General features: G+C 38.2%; 1 protein-coding gene across 6 annotated transcripts in view; it reads left to right on the top strand.

Moving 5' to 3' along the window:
- EPB41L4A (erythrocyte membrane protein band 4.1 like 4A) overlaps positions 1-15,625 on the top strand; it is a 248,884-nt gene that overhangs the window by 148,810 nt on the left and 84,449 nt on the right. For all 6 annotated transcript variants that reach the window (XM_019838062.3, XM_019838060.3, XM_019838064.3 and 3 more), the window contains exons 6-9: positions 250-370; positions 2,819-2,906; positions 5,133-5,221; positions 5,824-5,887. In XM_019838062.3, the coding sequence (XP_019693621.2) occupies positions 250-370; positions 2,819-2,906; positions 5,133-5,221; positions 5,824-5,887 (362 nt within the window). The remainder of the gene's footprint in view (positions 1-249; positions 371-2,818; positions 2,907-5,132; positions 5,222-5,823; positions 5,888-15,625) is intronic.

Here is a 15,625-nt window from a genome sequence, read left to right as displayed (position 1 = left end):
GTAAGAATAATTGAAATGAAAATGATAATTATAGTCTTTCCGAAAGCAAAAATATAGAACTTATGTTCTTAAGACAAGATTTTATTTATACCGCTCATATATACTCACCAGTTGTTTTTTATTAAAATTAGTTATGTATGAATTTATTAATAAGACATTTGAAGAAAATTTTTTGGCATGATAGGAATATTTTTGAGTATTTTTAGGAATATTGTTCTAAAGTGGAAAAAAATACAATTTGTTTTTTAGCTGAGCTTGGAGATTACGACCCATATAAGCATACTGCAGGTTATGTGTCAGAGTACCGGTTTGTTCCTGATCAGAAGGAAGAACTTGAAGAAGCCATAGAAAGGATTCATAAAACTTTAATGTAAGAATCACATTTTATTAACTATAGTCAACATGCTGTACATTAGATCCCCAATACTTCATTTTATAACCAAAAGTTTATATTCTTTAGTCAGCATCTCCCCATTTCCCCCATCCCCAGTCCCTGGCAACCACCATTGTAGTCTTTGTTTCTATGAGATTGCCTTTATCAGATTCCACTTCAAATGCTCTCGTAGTGTTTGTCTTTCTCTGTCTTATTTCACTTTGAGTAATGCCCTCAAGAACCATCAATATACTTGAGAGTTGCTAAGAGAGTAGATCTTAAATGTTCTTACCACACGAGAAAGAAATGTAATCATGTGACAAAATGAGGGTGTTAGCTAACCCTATGTTGGTAGTCAGTTTGCAATATATAAGTGTATCAAATCAATACATTGTACTCCTTAAAATTGCACAGTGTTGTGTATTGTATTTGATATACAACCAAAGCTAGAAAAAAAAAATCATGTCTTATGTTGCATCATCCATTAAGTATCATCTTTTGCTTTTGGTAGTCTTAAGAAAAGTTTCTAGAATGATAAATTCTTCACATATGCCTTGAACATTCTAGTATTTTTTCTTTTAAGTTTTTTTTTTAACTGCTTATAACACTAAAATGCTCATAGAAAACCCAAGTAACTTTAAAAATGTAAAGGAGAGAGTAAATTTCAAAACCTAACGTCAATGTATTTTTGATTAATGGCCTTCCAGACCTCTCTTTATGCATAAATTCACATAAAGAAAATTTATTTTGTGTAGATTTATGTATGTATGATTTAACATTAATGGAATCATTCTGTATATATTGTTATTTTGCAATTTCCTATTTTTTCAGTCATCAGTACCTTGTGAAATTTATTCTTTTAGTTATAAGTATATTTTAAAACCACAAAAGCCTTAATGTATTCTGGATTGGGTCTGTCTTAAGGATGTAAATTCTTTACAGTTATAAGCAAAGTCCTATTCAGTCTACAGCAATGAATCTGGAAATCATGATGACACCTTGGAGGGTATTATGTTAACACCACATGCACTTCTGAGAATATACACACTCCCCTAGTAGGATTTTCAATTAATGGCCTGCAGCATTGAAGTTATAATTTAATTATAGTTATTTTGGTTAAATCCTCTATACTGATTAATTTTGCTTTATTCCCTCTTATGTAACATTCCCTCTTGAATTTGCTTGGTTTCAGATCTATTATAGTTAAGAAAAAAAATGTAGAATTAATCTGGTCAACAAAAAATGTTTGCCTAAAGGATCTGTTTCAGTGAGTAGCAGAAGAAGTCAATTGCTGAATTGTAATCAGAGAAACCAGGCTTTCCATCTTGTATTAGCATGCACCAGAATGCTCTTAAGCCTGATTATAGAGTCCTTCATTTTAAGGTTTCCCTGAAGTGGATGCTAAGAAAGTGCCTCTTATAACATTATGAAGGGCAGTGTGTTTGGCACATTCTGAGAATACTAATTCCAGGAGTTTCAAAGTACAATTACATTTTTGAAATTATCAAGGAGCTTTGGGTAAAGGGCCTTACATGTTTTATGTGATGGTATTGACAGTGTGACTGTTATTTCTAAGAGAATAAAGCTTGATCAAGATTTAGTAGCTTTCTTGTGTCTAATTTGTCATGAACATTCTTTATAGATTTCAAAATTGAGGTATATTGCTGGATTTTCCAGGGTACCATGGCTGAAACATTGGATGCATCAAAGCAGGATTTATTAATTAAAAAAATTCATAGCTCCTTTTGTTAACTAAAAATCTCTCTTACACACACACACACACACACACACACACAGAGTTCCACTCATCCATGGAGATTCCAGGCAGATGCTCACACTCATTAGGAATGAATACCATTTATGTAATTATCACCAATGAAGATTTTGGGATGATTTCTATACTTTGTGTTAAGAAAATGACAAGTATTTTTACAATTTATAAATATTAATGTATTTTCAAACTACATACGTAGTCAGGAGATGCTGAGTTAGGTGTTGGGGAGAGACCCCAGTTAGGTGTTGGGGAGCCCATTCTCTTCTCCCTGCCCACTACTATTCTCCTTTTCCTCCTGATGGAGAGCTGCTGGTGCGTGGAGATGTTTTACTCTTTGTAAAGGATATATTCTTTAATTCAAGTGCTTATATTCTGAATCTCTTTGAGGGTTTCTGAAACAGAATTTTTAATATATGCTGGGACATTGGGATTGGCTATAATGAGCAAAAACAGATTTGGTAAATGAAATTAACTTAATACAAGTTTCACCTCAGAGTGTAAAATTTTGTCACCAAGAAGGCAAGGGACTTCTTCAAATACTAAGACTTAAGTTTGCATTAGGACAAAGGATTATTTATTTCTCCAGTGAATATGGTGAAGATGGTTCTCATATCCTGTAAGTGCAGTACCTATTAGTAAAGTAAGGCTCTTTGTTTTTATGCTGGGTGTAGGGGTCAGGCTCCTTCTGAAGCAGAGCTGAATTACTTGAGGACTGCTAAATCTCTGGAGATGTATGGCGTTGACCTCCATCCCGTCTATGTGAGTAACATTTAATTAACACGAGATATTTTAAGCTGATGACATTTTTCTTAAAAAGTCACCGAAACTCCCAAAGGAAAGCTGTAGTCCTGTTGTTTAGCAAGCAGATGATACTTTCTCATCTGTTTTTCGAACACAAAGCATCTCTTGCATGGATTAAACCCTAATGAGTTTTGCTTAAAAGTCTGTGATTATATTTCCATGTGTAGAAAACAATTAACTGGGCTTGAAAACACAATCTGGATAACAGCTCCATAGGGCTTAGCTAAACGTCAAAACAATTTAAAATTGGTCTATAATTGATTGTATGAGACAGAAAACAGGAGGATTTTCCAAAAATAGATTTTATGACCGAAAAGCATTCGTGAAATCACTTACCAGAAAAGTAGCCTTTAGGCACCAGTGTAGGTGCAGGTGTTGATGGTTCTATGTTGGATGTACAGGTTCTCTCAATATTAGGGTTACTGCTTACTATAGTTATCACCACTGCATTAGAAATGGTTTTGCAAATTTTCTTTAGTGGCTGATGAACACTGGCTGAATATAGACAGAGTTTATACTAAATCTGTGTTGAGTGTTTTGGAGCCATGTCTTAACCTTGAAACCATTTCTCAAAGGTTACCAATTGACAGTTCTTTGCCTGTGACATTGAAATGCCATTGCCTTTCATTTTGTAAGAGTTGAGTTAGCAATAGTCCAAATTTGATGATTTGAGAAAATGAGCCAGGTGCCTTATTCTTTACACAAAATGAATTGCTCAAGATTTTCTATAGACAAGGTCAATTAAATTATGGAATGTGATTTTTAAGGAATGCTGATTAAACTTACCATAATGCAAGTAACTCATTTATGGATTCATTTTGCAATATTCGTTTGCTCGTCAGAGTTTCCTAAACCAAGAAATCTTCTCGTTTTCTTCGTAAAAAGTAGAAGCACCTCTGGGTATACTGTTAGTATGGCAATAAAAGTTACATGTTTGGGTCAAGTAGTAGTTTCTTGATATAAAATATCCAATCTCATTACATCATTACATGCTCTATACTACTGTCATTTAAGAACACCTCTAAAACTTAGTGGAATAGTTACTGTTTTCCCTTCTAGCCACATTAATCATGTTGAGCTTTTAGTTTTTTAAGAAATATATAGGAAGTGTGTAAAACAGAGAATCTTTTGAAAAACGGCTCTGCTTTTGTGTAATGCTTATCCTAATTCATATACACTTTTTTTGTGGATGGTAGGAGTTTATGGCAAATGAACTGGATTCAGTAGAATCTTCCATACATTCCTCTGAAATTAATTTTCAGAACTGAAAGTGGGCAACAGCTGGGATTCTTCAAAAATATATGAGTTGTCTTATATTCTTGGGAGTATGACTTTACAGGCTGTTATTTGACTTTAGAGTAGAAATACAATTCATACAGACGTGTGCATGTCCTTCATTACCCACAGTGTTTGTGACTTTGTCATTTCAGAATCTCATTTTCTTAATTAGGATTTATCATCTCCTGGAAATTGAGGGTCTTCAGTCTTTACCAGAAGAGATGTATTTTTAACTCTTTTGAGTAGTAAAGTCACAAATGGAAGTAGGAGGGAGCATGATAGAAACATCAGAAAATCCAGGTGTGTGCCTGAAGGCAGCTGCCTGAACTCAACTTTCTGGAGAAGGGTGGTGGAAAGCCAGGTTTCATGATTATCTACATCTAAGAATAAGATCGAGATGAGCCAACCCTTGGGAAGGAACTCTTGATAGAAGCCAGTGGTTCTCAATCCTTGGCTGCACAGGAGAAATCACCTGGAGTATTTATGTATTTTTGATTCCTAGGCCCCTTCATTACAGATTCTGATTTGACTGGTTTTGGTAGCACCTGGGCATCAGCATGTTAAGCTGCACAGGTGATTTCAGTTAATGTGCAGCCAGGGTTGAACTGCACTGTAGGTGCAGTGTGGGGTGAGTCAGTCAGTGGCCTGATTGGTAGTCCAGGTTCTTTTAATGAACTGAAGTTCTAAGTATGAATATATTAAGAAAAATTTTCATTAAAAAATTGAAAATAAATGAGCAGCAAGCTAGCTATTACCATAGCTTAGCTAGCTTTCTAAGTTGATGTCTTTGACAAAGTAGACCCAATATTAATACAACATATTATGTTTGTATGGCCAATTACAGTTTGACAAGGAGCTGTGACATGAATAAATTCATGGGTAATAGGCATATGCTTGTTTTTGCAGGGAGAAAACAAATCTGAGTATTTCTTAGGATTAACTCCAGTTGGTGTTGTTGTCTACAAGAATAAAAAGCAAGTGGGGAAGTATTTCTGGTAAGTATAACTTGAGGGCAGAGTTAGTATTAAAATTATACGCTGTATATACTAGGCTTATGGGGCTTACTTGTCAGTGAAAACAGGTACGTTTCCAGTGGTTGATAAATAAATGAGTAAAACTGGGTATACATTTTCTCCCAGTGCATCTTGGTATGTATTTTCTCTGTAAATTTTAGGTACTGTGATTCTGGCCTCTCTTGTCCATGCAAATTATGTGTAGTAGGATTTCCTATCCATTCCAGTGTATGCTGGTGGGCTGTGGGCCCAGGACTACTTTGAGTTTTAACTCTAAATGCGGGAGGCATTTGGAGGGCCTGGGAGCCTGTAGCCCTACACTGTGTCTGGGAAGGCAGACTGCTGAGACTTTGGGGATTCCAAGCTTGTCTGTATCTACTGGAGAAGTACAGGAGAATGAAAATGGAATTTTATTTAGGAAAGTGTCCAGAGCAAATGACATACAGGGAACTCTCTACAATTACTGGAGCAGTATATACAGAAACTGAAACGAGCCAGTCTTTTCCCACTGGATACTTCTCTGAATTTCTGAAAGATTAATTCTTAAAAACTACACCACCGCTGCCATCTGCTTTGTTTTTCAGGCCACGGATTACAAAGGTTCACTTCAAGGAGACACAGTTTGAGCTCAGAGTACTGGGAAAAGATGTAAGTTTTTGTTGACTGCTCAGCTTCCCTTAACTGAGGAGAGAAGTCTTGTCTGCTCGTTGAGAACTTAAAAATCATTGTGAAATAAAACTGCCATGTTTCTTCAGCTGCAGCCACATGGAACCAGGTTAATGGACTCATGTGCACAACTTCTTCTCAAGGAAGGGAAAGGGAAGTGAGTAGAAATGAACGAGTTGATTATAGAGGAGTGTCATTTTAGTTTCAGCAAAAAGAGAAGAAAACCCTTTCTAGGGCACAAGAGAGAAGAGGAGGTGATTATCATTATTAGAGTAGTTTGCTTTGAAGTACTGTCTATGAAGGTAGGATTCATCTCATCAGAAGCGTGCAACCTGCATATAGGATAAAGAGTGTCCTAATTTTGTCCCAGGGTAAATTAAACAACCTGTAGGGAGTAACACTTCTATTTTCTCTGGCATGGTGGATAAGCTAGATGGGAAATTCTGATGCTTTCAAAGGAGAATGTAAGGCAAGGGTGCAAAAATATCTTTGCCCTGCAAGCTGGCAGTGTCCTCCAGGATTGTTTGGGTCACGGGCACAGTATTTATCAGAGTCTGGAGGTAGCTTTTAAGCAGCGGGGCCAAAAAAGGCAAGAATGTGAAAGCTTCCTTTTAATCTACCTGTGAAAAGAGTGCTCCCTTGAAGTGCGATTACTCTAATTTGTATTTATGGGATAAGTTAGTGGAAATACGATGTACGAGAACCATCCTTCTGTCTCTTTGGTAGTAATTTTATGTAGACCCAAACCCTGAGTGGATGCATTGAATGGACTTTCTGAGGAGATTCTGTTGTAAAAATGAGGCAAAGAAAACCTGTGCTTCTGCATCTACACGTTGAGACACGGGAAAGGAGTGGCCGCTGGCTCAGGTGCAGCATGGTACCAGGCAAGGCCTCACACATAGCAGGTGCCTGCTCAGGATTTGTTGAACAATCTGTGAACGGATGGACTGAGATTACATACTGTCAAATCAGAAAGCCTGATTTTTCTAGAAAAATACAGCGATCCTTCCCTGAACTGTGTGACATGCTGCCATTTATTGATAAAATTAAAATTAGATTTTGAAATGAGTTTTAACTTGTAAGGAGGGAAATTCCAGATTAGATAAAAAAAAAAAAAAATGATAGTCCCAACACCTCATCATAGTCCTTAGCAGCCTAGTTTTCTTCAGTTCCTGATTAGACACATCAGTGGTAAAAGATGTGCTGTGAGATTGAATTAAAGTCATCCCAAAAGTAGAACAGCTAATTGGATAGTAGGGCTATGTGATTTTTTTCCCTTTCCTGCCACTGGTTTCACAAGAATTAATGCAAGGAATAAAGTCTATTCAATACGTTGAAAATAATGTTTCACGTTTTTAATAAGAATATTATAATAAAATAATAAGACTTTTCTGTGGAAGCATTACTATTATTTAGAGTCATTTTTCCCCCTCATACCTGTTATTTTCGTGAGTGAGGTCCTTTGGTCAACTACTTTTATGTTATTATTAGAGTGCCTTAAAATGTCTTCTGCCTCAGGATAAACATTTGTCAGAGTGTCAGCTAACTTGAACTTCTAACTTCTTAGATTTTTTCATTATTAGGTGAAAACAAAACAACAAAATTGATAGTTTTCATGTTATTTTTTTAATGGCAGTGTCATGGTGTGACCTTGTTTCCTCCCAACCCCTCTTTGCCTCAGTCCATTCTGCAGCTTTGAAAAAGAGTGGGTGTGGGGCACCTGGGTGGCTCAGTGGGTTGAGTGTCCAACTTTGGCTCAGGTCATGATCTTGCAGTTCGTGAGTTCGAGCCCCACATCGGGCTCGTTGCTGTCAGTGCGGAGCCCACTTCAGATCCTCTGTCTCTCTCTCTGTCTGAAAAAATAAATAAACATTAAAAAAAAAAAAAAGAAAGGAAAGAAGAGGAGTGGGTGTTTGGGTGTCGCCTGAGGCACTGCGTGCTCCTGGTTCATTAGCCTAATGTCACCAATCTCTTACGGTGAAGCAGGTCACGTAACTCAGGCTTGAATCACAGGGATTTGTTTTTTTTTTAATAGGACATTAATTTAACCAAAGCACTCCTTTTCCTGAGCGTTCTTGCTTTGCAGTCTTTTTTCCCTCTCCACCTGGGTATCTGTGAGGAATGATTTACATAATGGTGGAATTAAGCTGATTATTATGGAGACCTAACTGTAATCATAGATTATATATAAAAACCCCATGAAACCCGTCACCTGGAACAGTAATCACAACCAGCTCGCAAAATGGTTGAAATGCTTATTCTGGTTTTCTGCTCCACTGGTCCAGTCAGAGAGACTTAACTCAGTATGTTCAGTGCTCTGAGGGCCAAATTCAGACATTCAGCTCCCAAAAGATCAGCAATGTCCTACAGGTAAAAGATTTTTCCTGTTGTCACACTATGCCACTAACACTGTCCAACTCCACTTTTTAATATTAGCAGTGTCTACCAAAACACCTTATCATATCTTAATAAATATAATGTGCTAACACATAGTATTTATTCATATATTTCTTTGCATCCACAAATAACAGTCTCATCTTTCTCAGATATAACCTTAGTGAGTTCACTGATTCAGATTTGAGAGAGGAACAAACACTGGTTTTGTAAAACTAAAACTAAAGTCTGGTTTTGTAAAAATTTAGTCCTCTGACAGATTCAGCAGGTAATTATAAATACTTCTGTGGATTAGTTAAGCTTCCAAATAGGTACTATGGCTTAAATAATACCTCTCAGAAAAATAAAAACTTTAAGTATAAAGGTCTTCCATGATGATTGTAGAAAACCTGGGAAATATACTGTAAGGAAGAAAATGAAAATTACCTCTTAAAATTCAGAGGTAATGATTATTATTTCAGAACAAGCCCTTTCAGATTTTGCTCTGTTAGCATGAATGTGTAATATACATATATATACACATATATATGTGTCATCCCCTACGTGGTTCTATACGTGGGTTTTATACTTAATTTCATATCATAAGCATTTTTCCTTTTATTTCATTTTTTCATATATGCCTACACAGTGTTTGATAATGTGTTTTACTGTTTTATGTGTTTGACCTTTTTTTTCTTAATGTCGCAGATCAATGTTTTCGTCCTATTGTATCTTATAAATGTGTTCTGCTGGTAGAGGTGAAAGCTGTGGAATTTTATTTTTATCTCAAATCTGGCTGTTTTGCTGAACTCTTGTGTGTTAGCCAAGAGTTCTTAATTTTATTCTCATAAATTTTTGTAGGTATATAATTTTGTTGCTTGCAAATAAAAATAATTTATTTGCTCCTTTCTGTTATTTATGTTTCATATTTTATAGTGTTGGTCATAACTTACAGAAGAGTGTTAAGTGATCTAGTAATATAAAGCACCTTTGATTGGTTTCTGATTTCAGTGAAAATACCACTGTTCCACCACTTATGTGTTAGCTCTTGGTTTGAAGAACATGTGTTTATTATGAGAAGTTTAAATTTTTTTAAGTCTATTATCAAATGGTTGCTGTTTACTGAATTCCTTGAGAGCAAAGATTGTTGCTTGTTCACCCATTGACCACCTAGTGTTTATTTTCAAAATCTAGACAAGGAGCGCCTGGCTGGCTCATTTGGTAGATCATGTGACTCTTGATCTCGAGGTTGTGAGTTTGAGCCCCACATTGGGTATAGAGATTACTTAAAATCTGAACAAAATATTATATTATATTATATTATATTATATTATATTATATTATATTATATTATATTATATTATATATAATCTAAATGAGAGAGGGTAGTGGCTCAGACCAGGGTAGCAACATTCAAGGTGCTGAGAAGCTGTTGGATTCTGGATTCAGCTACATGGTTGTGTAAATGTGAGGAGGTATAAGAGAGAGGAGTCCTGGTGACTTACAGGTGTTTGGCCTGAGAGGCAGGAAGAATGGAGCTGCCATCCACTGAAGTAAGGAGGGCTTTGCATAGAGCAGGTTTGGGGAGGAAGGTTAAGACTTCCTTTTTTAATATATTGTATCTGAGATATCTGTTAGACATCTAAGTGGAGACGTTTAATAAGTGGGTTCTATAAGTCTGGAGTTTGGGACCAAAGTTTGGGGAGAATATTAAAATTTAAGAATCATTGACATATCCTGGTATTCAGAGCCAGGAGACTATACGAGGTCACTAGGAGAATGAGCATAGAGAAGAAGAGGAGGAACCAGAAAAGGAAGCTGAGAAGGAATAACGAAGGAGATAGGAAGAACACTAATTGTATTTAGTTTTGCCAGCTAAAAATCATGTATTACATGTCAGATGATGCTGATATGTCAAATAAGATGAGGACTAAGAATTGACTGCTGAATTTAGGATGGTAGGAGGTCATTGATAAGACAATTTTCAGTGGATTGAAGAGTGAGCTTTAACTCAGCAGTTCCACTGTTAGGTCTGTGCACGCTAGAGAATCACAAGGGACGTGTATCTTTACTGTAGCACTTATATGAAAGAAAAACCCTAAGAGGAGTCCATTATTAGGGGAATGACCACCACTGATGCATGCTAATTAAGGAAAAACAAAAGAGGTAATAGGAGTAGAATTGGAGAGGGTGAGTATAGACAATTCTTTTGAGGAGTTTTGGCACAAAGAGGAACAAATAGGAAGATGGCTATCAGGGGAAGCTGGTCAAGAGGGTTGGTTTTGTTTTTTAAGTTGGGAGAAATAATAGCACATTTACACTCTGATGAGGATGAACCAATATGCAATGAACACTTGACAATGTTGCAGGGAGAGAGAGAAATGCTGGAATGATACTCCTTAAGTAGACAATAGTGGATGACAGCTAGTGTATAAATAGAGGGCTTGGTTTTAGATGGCAGCCAGGACAGTTCATCTATGGTTAGCAGGCAGGAAGATAGAGCATGGGAATGTAGATTAGGGTAGCTGGTTAGTTCTCTTAGGATCGTTCTGCTTTTTGAGGGAACTAGGTATCGAGGTCATCAGCTAAGACTGAAGTTGGGGAGGAAGTGGTGGGGGTCTGAAGGAAGCAGAGGTATGAAATAGTGATTTTGAAGAGAAAATAGACAAGAGACATGTAGTTTGATGATAACCTATGATAGCATGGTGGTACAGAGGGTCCTGAATTTAAAATGAGCCTACCACACTTGTTAGGATGAGCACTGGGTGTTGTATAGAAACCAATTTGACAATACATTACATTATTAAAAATAAATAAATAGATATTCAAAAATCAGGAAAAAAATAATAAAATGAGCCCACTCACAGTGTGCTTTTGTCCAACCACATTAGACAGTGCTGGTGCAGACACGAAGTGAGACTTGGCTTTCTCAAGAGAATAATACAAAGAGAAGGGCTAGGAATCCTGTGAGGCAGGGGAGAAAATACAGTGATTTATCATGGAATTGAAACTGAGAAAGGAAGAGAGCAAAGACCATGAAAGAGTGGTGGGTCTGTGGATGGAGGTCCTGGTGGAGTTTTTCGGGGGTGTAGAACTGGAAAGAGTAAGCTGGAGAGAGAGGGTGATGGTCAGAAAGTTGGGTGTGAGGCATTGAGATCACAGAGGAGCCTCTGTTATTGTAAATGTGAAGTTGTCGGGCATTGATTCTCACCTCTTGGCAACATCTAGAGACAGTTTTGGTTGTCACAGTGCTGGACAGGGCAGAGATGTGCCTGGCATCTAGAGGGGAGAGGTTGAATGTACTCCCATACATGTCAATAATGCGGAAGCTGAGAAACCCTGGTGTGGAGTTACATGCATGAGAGCAAGTGGTTGGGACAGGGAGGAAGACAGTATCATTGAGAAGTTCAGGGAACTGAGATGTCTGGGTGTTGGAGGGATTGTTTCTGTTTACATATGGAAATTTCCAATAGTTAACACAAGAGGAGTATTGGAGAATGTGACTATGACTGCAGTAGCATCAAAGTGTGGGTGAGGCAGGAGATTTAAAGATGGGAGTTGTAGGAGGAAGAGAAAGAAAATGGTCTCAAAGTGGCCTTGTGGAGCAAGGAGGAGTCTTCACTTTTAGGCTTGGTGATATGAGAACATGGCGGGTGGGGGGGCAAAAGGCAGAGCTACCTATCATTCAGGTGGACTGCTAAGACCATGTCCTCAGGGGAGAGCTGGGTTTTTCCTGGCACAGAAGGGTTGAGGCAGTGTAAGAGAGCAGACTGAGGGGCAAAGGCATTTTACTGATGTTAGGCCATGAATTCCAGAGGGCACGAAGGAAGGGTTTCAGGAGTTGAGTGATGGTGGGGGAAGGGGACTGACTAGGGGATGTGCTGAGCATCACTTGGGGGTGACTGAGATAGAGAGACCATAATAAGATGGGGTTCAGTGGATTCAAGGCAGATGAAGGTAGAGAAGCTGTGGATGTTGGAAGGGAGTGAGAGCTGGTTTTCCATGTCTGCTCATCTACCCTAGCAGTGGAGCTAGAAGACCTAGGGGAAGTGAGACAGTCCCAGTGCACAGGTGAGTCTCACCTCGTGTGGAAGATGGTTTCTCTTACCTGTCTGGTGGCTGGGGGACTTGAGCATAGGTGGGAAAACTAAGTTATGCCTCAAGCCCTGGGCTTTACTCACTGTGAGGAAAGTGGCTGCAGCGTGGGGCATGGAGAGGTAAGAACAGAGGCAGGCACTCGAGGAGACTGCCCAATGATCAGGAGAGGTGATGGGACAGCCATCACCACAAGGATGGAGGGAAGAGGGTGGATTTGAGAGGCACTGAGGAGGTAAGACTGCTTCTTATGGGTAGCAGATGGAATACTTTTGTGAAAAATGGAGAGGAGTTTGGATCATTCCCAAATACCTTGGTTTTATCAACAGAGCGTGCAGCCCCCAACAGTAGGCCCAGAGGTTGGCATGTACATTTGTTGAATAAATGAAACGAGGCTGTGATTACTTTTACGTATAATACATCATTAAGCTAACCTCAGCTAAACTTACCCAGCGTGACAGGATGTCGACCCAAAAGGTTCCTGGCAAGTCTGGCCACCAGTAATTAGACCCACTTGGCCGAACTCTTTGAGAAAAGTACACGGGAAGTGCTGGTGGCCAGGAGCAGTCACTTTGTCAGCAAGCCCAAGAGGTCTCACTTACATAAGCTAGGGATTCTTTCACATTTTAAGTAGAACTATAGATCTAAAAATGTTTTTTATATGAAAGTAATTTCAAATTTACAAAAAGTGGCAAAAATGAAAATATTGCAAAGAACACGGTCACCTTTTATTACTTACAATCACAGTTAACATTTTACTCCGTTTCCTTTTTCATTTTTCTCTCTCTCTCTCTCTACACACACACATACACAATTCTTTGCTGAAAGATTTGAGGGCTTCATGTGTTACATGTCTCTAAATACTTCAGTGTGTATTTCCTAAGAACTGGGATGCTCTCTGATGGAACCACAGTTATCAACTTAACACGTTTATGTCATCTACTCTCTACATTCCAGTTTTATTGGTGGTTAGGCTAATAAGGTCCCTTAAAGCATTTTCCCTATCCAGTACAGAATCCAATTAATTAGTCTTCGTTAATCTGGAACACTTTTGAGCATTTTTGGTTTTTTTTTTTTTTGACATTTACATTTTGAAAGAATACAATTCCACCTGCTTTTTAACCATAGAAAGCTTCTCATTTCATATTTGTCTGTTGTTTTCTTGTGATTGGACTGTAGATCTTTGTTCTCTGCTGGAAAGCCATATAGGTGGCTGTGCCCTCGTTAGGGCACATGATAGGGCACATCTGGAGGCACACGATGGCCATCTGTCACTTGGTGGTTATACTAAGTTTGATCACCTAGTCAGGATGTTGATTTGATTTCCCACTGTACAGTTATTGTTTTTATTCTTCCTCCTTTGCAACTAATAAGTAATCTGCGGGGGTATTTAATACAGTGCAAATACCCTGCTCCTCTTCAAGCTTTCCCTGTAGATATAGTGTTCATTGAGGATTCTTGCCTGATCTGATCTTTTACTGTGATGCTTGTAAAATGCTGATTTTCTACCTCTTCCACACTCTCCACAGTCATCCCTTGGCATTGCACTGTAAGCAAGAGCCACACCTTTTATCCCTTTTATTTATCTATCTTATCAGCATGGGCTTATTAATTCCCTTTTTTTCCCCAGTGGTTTATGGTATATTACGGTGCCTAATTTTTTGGTGCTCAAGTTGTCTTAGATTTAGTCAGTGAGGGCTCCTTTAATCTGGCTCTTGTGCCCTTTGGACCTGACCCTATCATTTTTTGGCCATTTTCTTCCTTTTTGGTACAATGTGGTGTTTCAGGTGCATTCTGTACCTACATCTGCCCTGTTATCAGCCATTTTTCCGAGGAACTTTGGTTCTGTTTAGACAGGAAGGGTTGTTAGGTGTGGTCATTGTCATTGGGGTGACTGCGTTTTGGCCTTTTCAGTGGATAAGCTAAGGAATACACACATATATACATACATACAAATATAAATACATGTATACATATGTGTGCATATAAACGTGCTCATATGCACAGTAGAAATCATGTGTTGATATCATATCTCCAATTTCCATCCATTCCCACAGGGTTCTTTCTGGCCTTTCCTCATTCCATATTTGTATGTGCTGAGAACCTTGGCTCCCAACAACAGAAATACATTTACTTGTTGGCTCAGTTCTAAAATATATCTCAAGTCGTTGCAGAATTGCTTTGTCCAAACCACTAAGATTAACAGTTGTTTGCAGTGCTTTCACTCACATACCATCCTGCCAAGACTGAGGGCATTTAGTCAGTGACTGTGTTCTGAATTTACTAGGGTTGGCCCTTCCTTCTGGCTTTCCCTAGTACTGAGGCTTTGGTCTTCATTTGAGATCTAGTTAGGTTTACTTGTCTCCATTTGCTTTCAGTTTTAGTCCCCTTTGTATTCTTACTTATTTTATTTTATTTTTGAAGACGTAGAAGATTCACATGCTTCCACAGGTCAAAACTGTACAGAAAAAGGCACAGAGAAGTACCACTAATACCATATTCTTTTGGTCCTATTTCCTCACCCTCCCTTATAGGTAACCAACTTTATTGTTTTATGGTTTATCCTTCCTGTGTTTCTGTTTGTAAAGATAAGCACATTTAGAACATTTTCCTTCTTGGGGAGCCTGGGTGGCTCAATTGGTTGAGTGTCCAAACTCTTGAGCTTGGCTCAGTTCATGATCTCACAGTTTGTGAGTTTGAGCCCCATGTTGGGCTCTGCGCTTAAGGCACAGAGCCTGCTTGAGATTGTCTCTCTCCCTCTCTTTGCCCTTCCCCAGTTTGTGTGTTTTTTTTCTCTCTCTCTCTCTCTCAAAATAAATAAACTTAAAAAATTTTTTTTACTTCTTCCTTATTTCACCTAGTAATACCTCCTAGAATTCTCTTTATACCAGTCCATTGAGAGCTTTCTTGTTCTTTTGTGCAGCTATATAGGACTCCATTGAGTGTGTACCATGGTTTACTCAACCGATCTCTTATGCTGTGACAATTTAGGTAGTTTTCAGTAGTTTGCAATTATAAATTTCCCTTCAATTAATAACTTTGTGCATATGTATTTTTATTTTGGGGTAAATTCCCAGGATTGGGATTGCATGGTCAAATTGCAAGTGCGTGTGTAGTTTTGTTAGATATTTCCACATCCCCTCCTCCATCTAGAGTTTTTGTGCCATTTTGCATTTCCATCTACAGGGTATGAGCACACCTGTAACTACAGATGGAACGTTCTCCCCCATGTGTTCCTAAGTGTGGCTCTGT

Source organism: Felis catus, chromosome A1 (genome assembly GCF_018350175.1).
Source record: "Felis catus isolate Fca126 chromosome A1, F.catus_Fca126_mat1.0, whole genome shotgun sequence".
Lineage (NCBI taxonomy): Eukaryota > Metazoa > Chordata > Mammalia > Carnivora > Felidae > Felis > Felis catus.
The sequence above is the reverse complement of the archived record's forward strand: the minus strand, read 5'-3'. Positions and strand labels throughout refer to the sequence as shown.